Source organism: Pantherophis guttatus, chromosome 1 (assembly GCF_059756535.1).
Source record: "Pantherophis guttatus breed Tessera chromosome 1, ASM5975653v1, whole genome shotgun sequence".
In the NCBI taxonomy this organism is placed as follows: domain Eukaryota; kingdom Metazoa; phylum Chordata; class Lepidosauria; order Squamata; family Colubridae; genus Pantherophis; species Pantherophis guttatus.
In genome coordinates, this window is record NC_142063.1 from 235,410,434 (window position 1) to 235,427,497 (window position 17,064).

Sequence of the window (17,064 nt, forward strand, 5' to 3'; positions counted from 1 at the left end):
ATAACTGATTCAATGTCATCAAGGAATAGGAAAGGTCATTGGTTAATCCAGCTTTCCAACAAAATGTCAAGGGCAAATCCTTTATATCTTTCGGGGCATCACTCTTCTTTCCTGTTTGATTTATATCATTTAGGCAATGACTTGAACTGTAATTCTTTCTCTTTGTGTCTGTGTGCATATCTGTTTCCTGTGCCACTGTATTTTTTTAAAATTTTCATTATTCATTGTTTTATCATCAAAAGTAAAAGCCCAGAAGCTTGTGAATGAGATTTCACAGAACCAGGGCTGTGTACATAAATTTAGAATGAAGAACATGTAGTGATTACAGTCAATGTTTTGTCACTCATCTCCTTAGCTAAAAGAACTTAATTTAATTTTAGAAGTGCATTATTTTTAAAAATAATTTTATTAAAAAAGCCATTACTTAATCTAGAATGTTATTGCATATATAGCTTTTCATTTGCTAGTAATTTTGTTTTGCTCTGTTCCACTCAATTCAATATCCTTGTAACTGGCAATATAGCATTAGTTTGTAATCAATGAAAGAACAGCAGGGATCCTCTGAAGTCTTCGAGCTTGTAATATTAATTAGATGGAAAATAAAAAGGAAATTTCTGTGAACAATAATGCAGCAGTAAAAATGTCATAGCAACAGCCATTTTTATCTTTCATATGCATTTTTATTATGCACATTTACTGTGAATTGGGAAAAACAATTTTAAAAAATCTGGAACATAAGATTAAGTTCTACTCACTCAGACTATAAATGTATTTGTAGTAATTTTAATATGCCATAGAAAACTAAGGTCTTAAAAATAATATTCTAGAATTTCAGCACTTTTAACTCTTTTCCATTTTTATTTATTTTCTCATAGTACCTCAGACTATATGCTGTGATTAGATAACATTCATGGTTATAAATCATTCAGCTGTTTTGCATATGCTAATTTTTATTTTATTATTATTAAAAGAATAGCACTTAATGCACTATGCAATTCTATCCAGTATCAGTCATGAATCCCACAATTCATCTCTTCTACTGTTTAATTAGGAGTCACCTCATCATGGTGTGAAATGATGATGATTAGGAATGTGAGAAAATTTGCATTCTGTGAAAAGATGCAGCAATGTGCAGTTTTCCAACCCTGTACATCACAACGGAGGGCCAAAACTATTCCCTTACCCCAAACTCCTGCTTTACAGGATCTGCTCCCCTTGTTTAACCATTTGAGCAGAATTCAGTCTGATTTGGAAGAGTTGTGCTCCCTCTAGCAAGCTCAGATTTATGCCTCAGAATAAGGGTCAATTGGCTTCTAGGACTCCTGGCACTTTATCAGTTGCTTTGGGCTACATCCCCACTTGCACAAGTAGGGATGGGAATTTGATAAGGCGCAGTTTGACATATCTGGAATTCATTAAGAGTGGAGAAATTTGGGGTCAATGAGGTTCTGTTTTGGGTAATCCTCCCAAACAAAATGTAGACAACAGGTCTTCTAGTTCACATTGAGTCCAGTCCAGAATTCTACCTGAATATTTAAAGAATGGATTTGCTCGGTTGTTAATCAACCTGATAGTACTTCCTCCACTAAATTTGGACTTTAAGATCTTCTTCATTCTTATGATGTAGTCACTTTTAACCTTTCTCTTGTCTTAACCTTTCTCTTGTTTTATGTTGCCAGCCTGAAAAATACTTAAGTATTAGTAGTGATTTTCATCTGAACTCTTGATGTTCATTCAATAGGGCATCTTGAGTCCTTCAGCTTTCACTATTTTTCTCCTGTGAGAGTAAGTGCAGCACATTTGTTCAGTCATATCCCATTGCAAAATCTTGGATGTATATATAGACAGTGTTGAGCAGTGATTCTATTTCAGATGATGTTTTTCCTTGCAGCTTCAGCTCGTCCATGTAAAGGATGTGGGGTAGCCTGGCAGATGTTCTTGATGTTTGGTAGCCATGGCCTGACTTGTTCAGTATTCTTGACAGAGGACCCAATGCAATGACATAGATTCCTTTCTTGATGTTAACCCCTCCCAGTCTATCACCATTGACCAGCAAGAGTCTTCCATTGGGCCACTGAACTTTGCATCAAGCTTCTGATGTTTCTTCTGAGTCCCGTTATTTCTAGGCACTTGATTTTCCAGTCATGTGGCAAGTCAAATGTCTTCGTGAGAAATGTGAAATTTGTTTACAAATTGATGACAGATAAATTTAGCTCTTTTCCAAGGGTTTATATTTATGTCCCTGGGTCAGCTGCAGCAGTGGAGTATTTTGCAAATATTGTGGAAGGATAACCAATATAGGGGTAGTAGTGTCTCCCACAGGAAATCTCAAGCGTACAACCCACGTTAAAATAAACGTTTTGGTTTGCAACACTTCCCATTTCTTTCCACTTATTTTTGATTGCAAGGGCGCCAGCCGTTTTTTCCTCTCACAGATATTAAAGGCGCTCTCGCTACCGAAAGGAAACCGAGAAGCGCCCAATTAACGTTTGTTTTCCTGCCGCCAAAAGTCCTCGAGAGACGTCACGAGGCGGCGAGTGCCATTCGGCACGCGCCAACTCCGCACGTGACAGCGCCGGGACGTGTGACCCCGCCCCTCTGCGAAAAGGGAGCGCCTGGTAAGGGGGGGGCAAAGGGGGGGAAGAAACAGGAGGAAAAAAAAAAGCCAGCGAAATGTCTCCCTCTCTCTCTCTTCCCGATCTCTCCTCCCTCATCCCTCACGTGACCGCCTCCCCGGAACGTGGCATTGTGTAATCACGTGACCCGTACGAGGGAGGGGGGGTTTGCGGGAGGGGAGGTAGGCCGTTCTGGAGGAATTAGAGGTGGGGGGAGGGGGGCTGCGTACGCGACGGAGCTGGGTGCGAAGATGGCGGACGAGGAGGCCGAGCAGGACAGCGGTAGCGTCGGCAGCGAGAGCGGCCTCCTGGATATGCCGAGCCTGAACAAGAGGCTGCTGGAGCTAGAAACGGAGCTGAGGGAAAGAGGAAGCCAGCCAGCCGTGGAAGCGGCCACCGAATACTGTCAGCAGCTGTGCCAGGTCAGGATGGGGCCTGGCCGCTTTTGAGAGGGGGAGGGGGGAGAAAGAGGACGGAGCCACTTTGGTGGGGGGGGGCGGTGGAAGAGGCTGGGCGATGTTAATAGCTGGGCCGCGCTTTGCTCTTCTGAGCAGCGCCGACAGCACCCATTGAACCTCTTTGACTCCAGGCGGGTGTCCCGCCCCCCTGCGCTGGAGAGGAGCTTCTGGCGGCCCGGAACAGCTCTCGCTCTCCTCCCCCCCCCCCACCCCAACCGCCGCCTTGGGTGCTCGCGCTCAGCTCGAAACTCGGCCCCTTTGTTGTGTTGGTGCCGCCTCGGCTCTGGAGGGGCCTTTGTCTGCTGACGGTGGAGAGCGCAGTGCCCCCTTGGCCGAGAGCGATGGCAGAGGGACGGGTGGCTGGTTCCTGGGGAGGGGCTAGGGGAGAAAGACCGGCGGGGGCTTTGCTTTGCCCGCTTCGTTCCACCTCGCTTTGGTAGCGCTGCAAACGAAAAGGCGAGAGAGCTGGGTCGGTCGCCTTCCCTTCATGTCGTTGTCATCAGCTCCCCAAGCATGCATCCATCTATATCCCATAGTTGAGGAAGGGGGGGTATCTTACCCCCTTTGGCTATATAATATATATGTGTGTGTGTGTGTGTAATACTATATATATATTTTAAAAAAACAAAAACCGGTACAGTCCTCGAGCCGAAATCTCTGCTAGTTTAGAGGTGGGTTGCCTCAAACTGTCCTTGGTTCTTCCAAATTTAAGTGACCTTATTTCCTTTTTGAATTGTGGCCTGAATGTGCCTCACTTTCACTTCACATTGCCTTAAAGGTACACCGGCTTGTTATTTTATTAGTTGCTTATTGTGTTCTGTCCCGCAGTAAATATTTATGGTTTATCCTGTAATGGAGACTTAATTCACTACGTTGTGTACTAAATGGGTTCACGGAGATCTCCCAAGAGGCAAAATATGAAAATAATGTTAAAGAGTACTTGAATTCTAACATGCTAAGTTACATAAACAAAGACATTTAGAGTCACTTATTTAATCTTGTTTCTGAACTACCTTCAGGAACAATACTTTCATTTAAAGTCAATCAATTGTTCAGATGGACACTGTTTCCAGACCTGTACTGAAGTTGGCCTGAACCTATCATCTGAAATTATGATATACCGTAACTTTTCATCACCTTTAAAATATTGCAGTAAGAAATAAAAAATAGTTCTTTGCATGGTTAAATTGGCAAAGTAGGAGTTAAATCCTTTTAATTACACCTCTCATCTTTAGAATTGAGGACCTATCAAAAGGAAAAAGCTTAGTAAAAGTACATGGTGCCTTAAAGTGAGAAAAACTCATTGCCTGTTTGAAGCAATGATTTTTATATTGATAAACTGTTGTAGCATTATTTCTTTAATCTGGAAAACAAAATTCAGGATTTCAACATGAGCAGTTGTATCTTTATTTGAATTGATAATTGATATATGTTATATATTTTGTAATTCACATACTACATAAGCAGGTTTTCCGCAGGGCAGGGGTTATGGAAACAGATTGTGTTGCATAAACTTGGATATTTGTGTTGACAATACTATTGGGTTAAAGCAAGAATAGAAAATCAAACTGGATTTCTGTATCTATCAGTTATAGTAATATGGAATCACTTCACATGTCAAATATACCGTATTTGCTTATACAATAAGAGTTTACTTGCTCACTTCCACTTCCAATACCTTGGTATTTCCCAACCTTTCTTGGAGCAATTGGGAAAATGAGAGAAAAACTTTAGGTCGTTAGTAGCTTATTCGATGTAACTAAATCAGATGTTTTTGATTATAAAACTCTGTTCTAGAGGAGTCAATGAGTTAAATTCAATTTCACAAAAATGCAGTATTAAGCAGATTATAATAATGAACCTCTGCCATATCAGTTGGTTCCTAGAGTGTGAGAAGATGTCAGTGGTATATTACATTAAGCATTTCAGGGTGTGTTCACTAAAATAATGGAATTTCTTCAACCTCTATATAGGTGCTAGTCTTAATACCCTATGTTGTTTGAGACTTAGAATCATTCAGTCACTGGATTCAGTTTAATAGTCCAGATTATGAAGGAGTCATGGATGCAATGTGTACTTCACCTAATCATTTAAATGTTGACATTTGTATGCTATTGTGCATGTATATTAATGTTTCTACTTTTATTATATTTTGTAAACTTCTTGAACTTCTTTACATAGTATCGATTTATATACCATTTCCTATCATCATTAATGCAAGCATCATTAGAAAATGACTTTTATATATGAAAATGCCATTTATATATAAAAGTGAATAGTATTTTAAACTTTAAGTCTCTTTGCCTAACCTACAGTTCCTTTCTGCTGGGGATTTCATATTAAAAGCAATGTTTTCAATTTCATGTGGATGTTAGTCAAAATATCACTTAGTCTCCTGTCATTTGACTATGGTTAGATATTGCTAAATACTCCAGTAAAAGGTGTCCTTGTATGAAGTAACCATAAAATAGCAGGTGCATAGGTACCTATCTTGTTTGAAGCCATGTAACAATTATCATTTTATACATTTATTTCCACATTATCATTTTTTGTCACATCATATTTCTGTATTGTCATTCTACAATAAGGCCTACCAGTAGTTGCGCATAGCAGTCCCGAGTAGGATATAGTAATAAAATGCAGTCGAAAGCTTTAAAACAAATACAAGTAGTCCTCGACTTATGACCGCAATTGAGCCTAAAATTTATGTTGTTAAGTGAGATTGTTAAGTGACTTTTGCCCCAGTTTACGACCTTTCTTGCCACAGTTGTTAAATGAATATCTGCAGTTGATTAGTTCATAACGGGGTGGTTAAGTGAATCTGGCTTCCCCATTGACTTTGCTTGTCAGAAGGTTGCAAAGGGTGATCATATGACCCTGGGACACTGCAAAGGTCAAAGGTCATTGCTGCAAAGGTCAAAACTCTGAAAAAACGGTCATAAGTCACCTTTTTCAGTGCCATTGTAATTTTAAAAGATTACTAAATGAACTGTTGTAAGTCAAGGACTACCTGTAATCGGGAACATTTTTCTAATTAATAGCAAATGTTGACCATCAGAATTAAATAAACCAAAATATAAAATACATTACTAATTTCAAAGGAAATCTAGAAAATTTAAAAAATGGACAAGCATAATTTCAATTCATTGTTTAGGTCATCAAATATACAAATAAATGCAAAGTTTAATTACATTTAGATAACCAGCTAATAATACCCTCCAAAAAATTTGGTTGGATAATTATGCCATCTATCTATAAAATAGTGACCAAAATAGTTTACCAAACAGCATTTTTAATAATACTGTCTGGTTGCTACTGTTGGAATTACTCTTGTAGTGGGATACTTTTGCTCTAATTTTGTACGCTTCTTATGGCATTGCTTTAAAAAGAATCAGTGAGTAAACACAGTACAAACTTGTTTTCTTGTTTTTATTTTCTTTAATTAAACTTGGGATGTAAGATAGTGTAGTTAATGATAGGTTGAGCCAGGGATAATTTAACATGCAACCAGGTATTTCACTTCATAGGTTTTGGTCCACAAAGACAAATTAAGACAAATAAGAAATAAATTACTTATTCAACCAGGGGGAGGGTTCAGCAGCAAAGAGAACTATTCCCTTGATCCTATATTTTTCTTTCTGTTCCAGCAGAAGCCCATTTTGCGCAAAAGAAAACTGCTGGAAACAGGCAAGTCACTTAAATAGAGATCCTAATTACAAGGGAGTGAGGTGACTGATTCCCATAATAACCCATCATTTTTAAGTGTAACATTTTCTTTCTGCTATATAGCAGAAATCCATTTTGTATAAAACCAAACTAAGGCTAGATTAAGGCAATTTAAAAACAAATTGGTGAGAGAAAGAAGCCAATAAGTTACATAACAAGCTTTTCTTCAAATTATGACAATCATTCTGTCACTATGTAACAATAACAGTAGTGGGGAATTGGCAGGGTATAGGAAAATCCGCTTCTTCCAGTATATAACCTGTGACTGCACTTTTAGACAACAAAGAAGCAACTGAAACAAAAGAACATTGTTTATATTTTCCCCCCTGTTGCATATAGGAGAATCAAGGAGGAACTCCTACTCAAAAATTTCTTAGTCTTGTTCTGGCCTTGAGGACACATTTATTAGGCAGTGATAAATTTTAAAAGGAAAGGCATTCAACCATCTTTCTAGTCAATTTTTGAGTAGCATTCCTTTGTTCAAGTTGACTTAATTGCAGTAAAGGCAAAAATAGAGGTTTTACACAGAGCTGAATATACTCTGTCCAGTTGACTAACTAGCTTAAGTGTATAATAGAGGAGTCCTGATCTTGTGCAGTGAAGAGAGGTGAGGGTATCATTATTCCACCTCCATCAAGTGTAGAAAAGAACTGCATCTAGATTAGTAGCCATATAAAACATAGTGCTCAATTGCTTGATCCAATGTATATTTTGTGCTAAGAATTGATAGTAATTCATTTATAGATTGCTTGAATTTTAGTTTAGACTTTGTTCACAATGAAATAGCTCTATAAGTGAGATGTTTTATATGGAAGTTTAATATCCGTAATAAACTATGAATTCTTCTTCTATTCTTTAGGTTGTCAGATAAAATTCTGTAGTGTGCTTATATTATACAGGGGTCAGAAAACAGTTCTGATCCTAATAATACCCTTAACCTTTATTTATAGGCTCAAAATCAAAAGGAGAATAAAAGCTCTAAGAAGGGTGTCAAACTCGTGTCCTCACGGCAGTATCACGTGATTTAGCGGGATTTTTTTCCCTTTCGCTAAACCGGGCAGGGGCGGGGTCAGCATGTGACGCATCCAGCCCACGGCCGTGAGTTTGACAGCCCTGCTCTAAGAGGTCAATACCTTGAATTCTTACCAATTTTATGAGAATAGAAGATTTAACCAATTTTAAAAATTTAAGAGGATGCTAAAAGAGCAGCAATTGTAAACCATATTTTAGGCTGATTACTAGGTTTCCAAACTTGAGCCACACCTCAGATACAGAGATAGGAATCATATTGGTGATGCATTCAGTTTGAAAGATGGTTTAAACTTTCAAGGCCACATAGTTGTGCTGTCTTTTCTCTCTCCCCATCTCAGCTCTTTTAAATTGAGGCTATGCTATATATGACACCTTTATTCTGCCTTTTTTCCAAGGACCTTAGGGAACTGTATGTTATTCTCTCTATCATTTTTTAAATCCTGGAAACAATCATATGAGGTAAATTATGCAGAAGCTCAAAGGCAACTAATGAGGTTTGTGACCGAGGCAAATGGCCCTAGCCTTAGTCTGACATTCTAGCTAGTTTTTGGCAGTGTGTACTATTATATGTACCAGTTATCTGTTGAGTGTTATTATTTCCAAATAAACTCTGTGCACAATTGGTAGGCAAGTGAGTATTTTGACCATATCATTTTTATGCATATTTCCACCTCCAAGCTGTATAAACCTGAATGCTTGGTGGATATAAGCACTATATCTACTATCAACATATCAGGTGATGCATATTTGTGTAATGAGGGAGGGTGTCAACTAAGGAGATTAACAAAGTGAAAATAATTATTAGGCAGCTTCTTTTCCTCAGGCAAAATGGGCCAAAAACGAAATTTAACTGACTCTGAAAAGTCAACAATTGTAAAAAAAAGTCTTTCAGAGGGATGCAGCACTCTTGAAATTGCTAAGATATTGGGCCATGATCACAGAATCATCAAAAATTTTGTTTCAAATAGTCAACGGGACTGCAAGAAATGTGTTGAGAAAAAAGATGCACATTAACTGCTAAAGATTTGAGAAGAATCAAACATGAAGCTACCAGGAACCCATTATCCTCCAGTGCTATCATATTCCAGAACTGCAAACCTACCTGGAGTACCCAGAAGTACAAGTTGTCCAGTGTTCAGAGACATGGCCAAGGCAAGCAAGGCTGAAACCCATCCACCACTGAACAAAAGTGGGAAGACTGGGTCAAGAAATACCTGAAGACAGTTTTTTCAAAGGTTTTATGGACTGATGAGATGAGAGTGACTCTTGACGGACCAGATGGATGGGCCCATGGCTGGATCAGTAATGGCACAGAGCTCCACCAACTCGGACGCCAGCAAGGTGGCAGTGGGGTACTGGTATGGGCTGGTATTATTAAAAATTAGATAATTGGATCCTTTCGGGTTGAAGATGGACTCAAAATCAACTCCCAAACCTACTGCTAGTTTTTAGAAGACACTTCCTTAAAGCAGTGGTACAGGAAAAAGTCTGCATCGTTCAAGAAAACCATGATTTTTATGCAGGACAATGCTCCATCGCATGCATCAAAGTACTCCACTGGGTGGCTAGCCAGTAAAGGCCTTAAAGATGACAGAATAATGGCATGGCCCCCTTCCTCACCTGACCTAAACCCTATTGAGAATTTGTGGGCCCTTCTTAAATGGGAGATTTACATTGAAGGAAAACAGTACACCTCTCTGAACAGTGTCTGGGAGGCTGTGGTTGCTGCTGCACAAAAAGTTGGTCGTCAACAGATCAAGAAACTGACAGACTTCATGAATGGAAGGCTTATGAATATTATTGAAAAGAAGGGTGGCTATATTGGTACTGATTTTGAAATGTCAGAAATGTTTATTTGTACATTTTGAGTTGTTTATTATTTTCACTTTCACAGATGCAAATAAACGAGTGAGATGGACAAATTGTCATTTTTCACTTAGTTACATTATAGTTCTGCACACTAATAGTTGCCCAATAATTGTGCACACATAGATATTCTCCTAAGAAAGCCAAAACCTCATTTTTACTTTCTTAAATACTCAGGTTTGAGGTTTATTAACATTTAGGATTGATTGAGAGCACTGTAGTTGTTCAATAATAAAATTAATCCTCCAAAATACAACTTTTCTAATAATTGTATACACAGTGTATGGTCTGATGAGATCTTAATCAGTGTGAACCTTTGTGTTCTGACTGACAGTTTTTATCTAGTCACAGCATCCTGGGATTGGAATAGAAATGAAAACCTGAGAACGAATCCTATTTTAGCTACTTTTTTCCATTACTGTTTACTTTTTCCCATACATGGGGAAAAAGAAACGTTTGTTTTACCTACCTGCCTATTGTAAAGATTATATTTTTAAGGAAAAGATAATTAATGGGTTTTTATTACACTTTTCCCTGTCCTCAACTCTCAACAGCTGGGTCAATTACAGTCAGCAATGGGTTGCTAATCATCTCTTCCTTTTGCACAGAAATTTATCAATGTGCCTGAAATTTGTTGCAGATACCCTTTATAATAGGATCCATTTTGCCTCAACTTTCACTACATTATGTTTTGTAATATCATAATTCAAAGTATCAAGTATTTAATAGTTTGAAATATGATAGTCATCACCTCTTAACAGCAATCCATCTGCCCTGTTTTGATGAAAAGGAAAAGAGGAGTAGGCTTTAAGAATCAGATTGTGAAGATGTGTTATGGAAAAAATATTTTATAAAATAACAGAACTTACAATACTCTAAAGCTAATTTCGTCCTATTCTGGATTTTTTTCAAGTAATATCTTTTTCATGATAGATAACAGACAGGATTTCTGTTTTTTTCACATTCATGCCCCAGAATTTGAATAGAACAATTTCAGTTCCCTCCACATTCATACATTTCATACATTTCGTCTCATTTCAAATTTAAGAATCCTATCTTGAGGCAGATTGAATTGTCCTTGCGTTGCCCTGCACAGCTTATTCAACTGCAGGTGCTAACCCTTAAAGAAAGTGTAATAAACGTAATTGAATACATTGCCAAAGTAGATTGTTCTTTAAAAAAAATTATTTTATCATTTTGTGCTTTTGTCATATATTGAAAAGCTCTTCCTTATTACATTATATATAATAGTATATAATATAATCTGCACTCTTTATTGCATATTTCAATCAAGTGCCACTATACTGCCATTTTAAAATAATTTTCATCATCATTGCTGTTAAAACATGACCCTTTATAAAGCTGAAAATTTCTTATGTGTTTTGACATTTTTTCTTGTATCCACTCCTTCAGTATCTTAATATTGAGCATAATTAGAAATAAATTAGATATCATATATAGCCTAATCAGTGTCCAAAAGCTAGTAACATGATTATTGTCTGATTGGAGCTATTGCAATAACTAACCACTGAGGGATACAGTTTTTTATAGGTCTGTACTATACGGTACTGCAATACTTGATTCTATGGGTCAGGTTCTAAATGTTCTGTTTCCACATACCTGGAAATCAAACATTTCAAGGAATAAAATCTTGTCTATCGGGGCATTAGTTCTAAGAATGTAGATAGTATGCTCAGAAAACAATAGCTGATATGCTAAATGCCATTTCTCCAAATTATAATTATGCTTTTATGATGACTCAAATTTCTATTTTATAAACAGACCCTTCTTGAATATGCAGAAAAGTGGAAGACATCTGAGGATCCCTTGCCTTTGTTGGAGGTATACACACAGGCAATCCATGGATATATAAAAGCAAGACCTTACCTTACCTCTGAGTGTGAAAATGTAGCCTTTGTGCTTGAACGCTTAGCTCTGTAAGTAAATTATATATAATTTTGTTTTCTAATTTGTTTTAAAGCTAACATTTGTTAAATTTAAAAAGTAATAGAACTCTTTTCTGAGCACTTAATGCTGACCTTTACATTGTTCCATTTGCTTTTTCAGAAGCTATGCTGAACTTTTGCTATGCTTGCCTCTTGAACTGCCTGAAAATCGGTGGAAAGAGTTTCAGTCATTTATTCAAGTGGGTATCTTATTTCATAGCTAGTGTATACACCAGTTCCATAAAATAAAAGTTCAAGTGTGCTATTGCAATAAAACTATTAACCTGTAAGATTATTGGTTTTAATTGTTAAAAAATCATTATGATTATCATTGTTTACTTAAAATGATTTAAATGTAAAATAAGGAAGCTGTGGCTTGGTTTAATAACCTGTCATTATTTGTAGTTTAGCACTTTGCTTAACATTTTAGAATTCCATACCACCCTTACTTGTAATTCTAATTAGAATCTTCTATATTCAAAACGAGAATAGAATGTTAGACAAGGGCAATATTTATATTGTATAATTATAATAAAGGCAGAAAATTAAATAAACAAATAAATGTTATAATATTCTTATATCAAGATCACTAGATAATTCCATAATTTTATTTACATGTTTTCATTGGGTTTAAGTCAACATGCAAAAAATTGTAGGTTTGCATTATGTTTTTAAGCGTGGCAATTAGTGAAAATGTTGTGATTTTGAGGATAAAAATGCTGGAGCAAGTATAATTTTCTGTCACTTGTTATAACAAATTCTCTTCTTTTTCCAGATGGCACATACAAAATTAATGCAAAATGGCAGCCATCAATTACATATTTTATCTGTTCTTGCCCAAGAGGATGGAACATGGAAGAATCCAGTTCTTCGCAACATTCTTTCCCAAGAGCTGCTGGATTGGGATAAGGGTAAGATAATTTGTGGGGGGAAATTAATTACTGCTCTTTCGGCAAAAAAATATTTTAAGGATACTGCTCTTTTAATATTTTTATATCACAAATATTTTGAAGATACTGTATCTCTTTAACTATTTCATTCATCAACTCAAACTAGTTATTTTCCTTGTGTTAGCTTGCAGATATCTTCATATATGATGATACGCTGCAATTGTATATAAAGACTCGTATATAGTATACCAAAAGAAAAAAACAGATGAAAGGTTTTTTTTTAATTCTTTCCTAAAATCACACTGAAGAATATTTATAAGAAAGAGTACCCTGTCCAGAACTACTCTTATAATGAATTATTTTGGAATTATAATGTGAACGGAGCCAGCACCTCCATTATTATTACAGTACTATAAGTCCAATATATCTTGGCTGCATAGTTGTTCACATATGAAGATTGAGTGTTCATATAATTAGAGGTTCTTCCCCTTCACCTGGAATTCCTAATCTGTTCGTAAATGCCTCCCCACCCCATAAATTGGTCGGATGAAACTTCCATAGTAATTTTTATGAAGTTGCTTTTAATATGCATGATGTGAAATTTACGACGTTTGTTATTAAGCCAAGCACTTAGGTATTATGCATATTTCAGTTATTCCTGAAATAAGAGAAACATTCTTTTTTATTATTATTTTATGAATACTTTACCAATTAAACAGAGGGAGGTTACAGGTAGTCCACACTTAACATTCTTGCTCCCTTCCTCTCCATTTTTATCAGTTTTGACCAATTTAATTTCACTATTGTTTTAATGATTGCACCGCTTAAAGTCACTTCCAGGTGAGATGGGTAACATATCAATCAATCAATAAACAATAAAATAAACCCAATTGGCTTATTGCCTAGCAGTCATTAGGCAAAACATCATGTGACTACCCTTAGTGACAGCAGTTCTGGTAGTCCTGGTTGTGTATGTTAGGTCAGGACTACATCATTGTTAAACCAGGACCTCACATATCTCCTGCCCTGCTGTACTGACCTCCGCTTCAAGTTTCTCTCAGGGTGCAGAGAGCAAGGAACCAAAACTCAGCTTGTGATGAGAGGCGGCAAACAAATTTAATCAATAAAATAAAAATAAAAGAGACATAGATGGGGGAAGATAGGTGGGTGGGTCAAATTGAAAAGCATGTAAAATCATAAGTGCATGCAGGCTTCCAAGCATCCAAAATTTGATAATAGGGCCCCAGGGTGCTGCATTGCTGTAACGTTGGAGACCAGTCATAAGTCCCTTTGTTCGGTGCCATCATAACTTCAAACGGTCACTGAATGAATGGACAAGGACTACCTGTAGATGCAAGCTGGATCACCACTATCCAAACTGAAGAAGGCAAAGAAGGAGTATAGATATTTTCTGAAGGTAATATTGAATACTTTTATTTGAATGGTAAATGGCCTAAAATCTGCTAAAATTTACTTCCTAAAAAGCTAAGTTGTTTCATTGGGAAACTGGGGCTTCTTTGTACTGTAGGTTTATTTCTAATTTGTAAATAAGTGTATACTATAGTGAAATTAATATTTTTAATAATATATATTAATAATCTGTTTATTCATAGTGAAATAATCATTTTAGAATAATCTTATTTATTTATTTATTTATTTATTTATTTATTTATTTATTTATTAATCAAATTTCTATACCGCCCTACTCCCGAAGGACTCAGGGCGGTGAACAGCCAAGATAAAATACAGATAATACAAATATTAAAAAATCCCTTAAAATTATTAAATATTTCGGCCGAAACACAGATTAAAACACCCAATTTATAAAATCACGAATTAAAAAATTTAAAAATTTAAAAGAGGGGAGTTAGGCCAGGCCAGCTTGCTGAAATTATTAAAGCTGGAACAGTATGGTTGGAAGTTCTTAGATTTATTGAGTTGATTCACTGGTGGAATGGCATCAGTGGGTAATTGATTTCTTCATAATTCTCAAGTTCTGGAGAGTTTATGGAGACAAAAAAAATTAAATAAAGGTTTCATTATATGAAGAGAAACTCATTTTTGTAATTTTATTGATTGAAGGTAGAAGATACCAGTATTTTTTAATTTGGAGCTTGTTGCCTGATTGTGGTGTTTTTTTCTTTTTGAATTTTATTATTTCTTTTTTCTGCTTTTATGAAAAAATGTACTATACAGTGTGTAAGAGAAGACAAAAATACTAATGCATGGAAGTAGAAATTACTCAATTCAGATGGTGAATTCAGTATGGGCTTTACTGTATGTCTGGGCTTCTTAGCCAAATAATAATTTCTGCAAATTAGGTAGCAAATTCAGTCATATCATGTTTGTACCTTTCATTATGTAATTTTATTTATGATCAAATTTTTAAAGAAAAATCTTATCATAATGCTTATGATGACGATAATTTTTTTTTGTGGGAAGCAGGGTGGATTTGATTTAAATCGAGTTGATTTAAATCACGATTTAAATCATGATTTAAATCACTAGTAAAAAGGCTTGATTTAAATCAACTCGATTTAAATCATAATTTTTAAAGAGCAACTGTCATCTCTGCTACTCCTTTGACCCACTGTTGACTCACCAATAGTCCCAGTGTTGCAGAATATACAGCCTCATGCTACATAACTAAGCTCCATTTCATGCTGAATAAACTAAATTATTTATGTATCTTAAATAGAAAACTACCTTACGATAGATTTTTACCCCAAAAGTTTTTTATTAAAATAAATTCGATAAAAATCAAAAAAATCCAATTTAAATCAAAAAAATCTGAGTTTTTTTATTTTTTAAAAAAAATCATTGATTTTTATCCACCCTGGTGGAAAGAGGCCTAAATCTACTTTGCAGATAGGGATAGTTGTTGTTTTACCTATATGAAATTAAATATTTTACTTATGGGAGTATCAACAGTTTTTTAACAACTCTTGTAAATGCCTTTCAAGAATGGGAGAAATATTTTGCATTACAATTAAAATATTGCCCAAGTTCTAGTTGCTCCCAACTAGGAACATGTCCTTGTGAAAACTGAAATTTGATGGACCTGAACAAAAACTCGCCTGCATTTAATAATTTCCAATGATTACTGTACAGAGGAAGAGATTTAACTTGTAAAATACATTAAGTGCAAAAGGCTTTTCTTTAGCCAGATAATAGGCACCTTTTCACTGTCAGTTAAAAATGGGAACTCATCCTGAATAATCCAGGGGAGCTGTGCAGCATTTATATAATGTTCTTTTTTTGATACTTAGTTTTTGTAGTTCAAGTCAATACCTTAACGTTAAAACAGATTTTAAAAAGTTACAGAATAAAAAAAAATCTGGTAGAACTACTGTAGAATAAGATAGGTAAACAAGCTATCGTTTTTTTAAACGTTCCTCTTAAAATTACAGCTAATCCTTCTGAATAGTAGCAGAACTTAAAAAATTAAACAAGCACTGTAGGAACTTGAAAACAGCTACTGCTCCTACCTTTGCGTTATAGGTAGCCCTTGATTTAAGATGGCAGTTGAGACTAGAATTTCTGTCACTAAGTGATGCAGTCAAAAAGTAAATGCCTGCAGTTCCAGTTGCCTTTGAATCCCATGGTCATTAGGCGAGATAGCATCCCCTTAAATGCTTTACACAGTCCTAATGCCTTTAATTATGCTTGTCCATAGCACTGTTCACAAGCTATATAACAAACTATTATGGTTTGTCTAAATATTATGGTGTTTTAAAAGAATTCCTTTTGTAATACAATTGTAAAAATTACATCCATTTAAAGATTGGTCTAGTGGTTTAGGCATCAGGCTATAAAGCGGGTGACAATGAGTTCTAGTCCTGCATTAGCCATGAATGCCAGCTTAATGAACTTGGGCCAGTCACTCACACTCTCAGTCCAACTCACCTCACAGGGTTGTTGTAGGGAAAATAGGAAGAAAGTGTGTTGGATATGTTCACTACATGAGTTATTTGTAAAAATAAAGGTGAGATAGAAGTAAATAAATAAAAATGTAGGTATTCCTTGGGTACCAGATAAAATTCCATGAGATTAAATATTGTCACATATTTGGGAAATGAAAAATAAATTAAACCTTGACATTAAAACTTCTACATATTTCTTAACCTTGACGTGACTTACAGTTCCCGTTTATGAGTTAGAAATAATACATGTTAAAACTCTCAAGGTCCTTTTGTATCTTACTTCAATTATAACAGAGTGTTAACACAAGAGAAACAACCTGAAATGATAAACATTGTGGTTTAAAGGATTATTAGTTCCTGTGGGTGGAAGAACAAGGCTAAAAAATAGCAAATTTAATATATTACCAGATCATTTGAAGATAGAAAAACTATGAATGTTAAACAATAAATGTTTAACATTTATTTAACAAAGCAAATTTAGCATTTTGTTTAACAAAACTTTTATACTTTTTCTTAGCACTTCTTCCCACTTTTAAAATTTATAAAAAACCCCAAAGGAGATTTTGTTTGTATGGATTATATTTATTCATATTTATGTATTAACAATT

The 17,064-nt window shown here is 35.7% G+C and overlaps 1 protein-coding gene across 1 annotated transcript in view; it reads left to right on the forward strand.

The window, feature by feature from the left end:
• Positions 1-2,592: 2,592 nt before the first annotated feature.
• ZNF292 (zinc finger protein 292) overlaps positions 2,593-17,064 on the forward strand; it is a 34,222-nt gene continuing 19,750 nt past the window's right edge. Inside the window, exons 1-4 of the mRNA XM_034408937.3 lie at positions 2,593-3,037; positions 11,480-11,634; positions 11,765-11,843; positions 12,419-12,554. Coding sequence (XP_034264828.2) covers positions 2,867-3,037; positions 11,480-11,634; positions 11,765-11,843; positions 12,419-12,554 — 541 coding nt within the window. The 5' untranslated portion in view covers positions 2,593-2,866. The remainder of the gene's footprint in view (positions 3,038-11,479; positions 11,635-11,764; positions 11,844-12,418; positions 12,555-17,064) is intronic.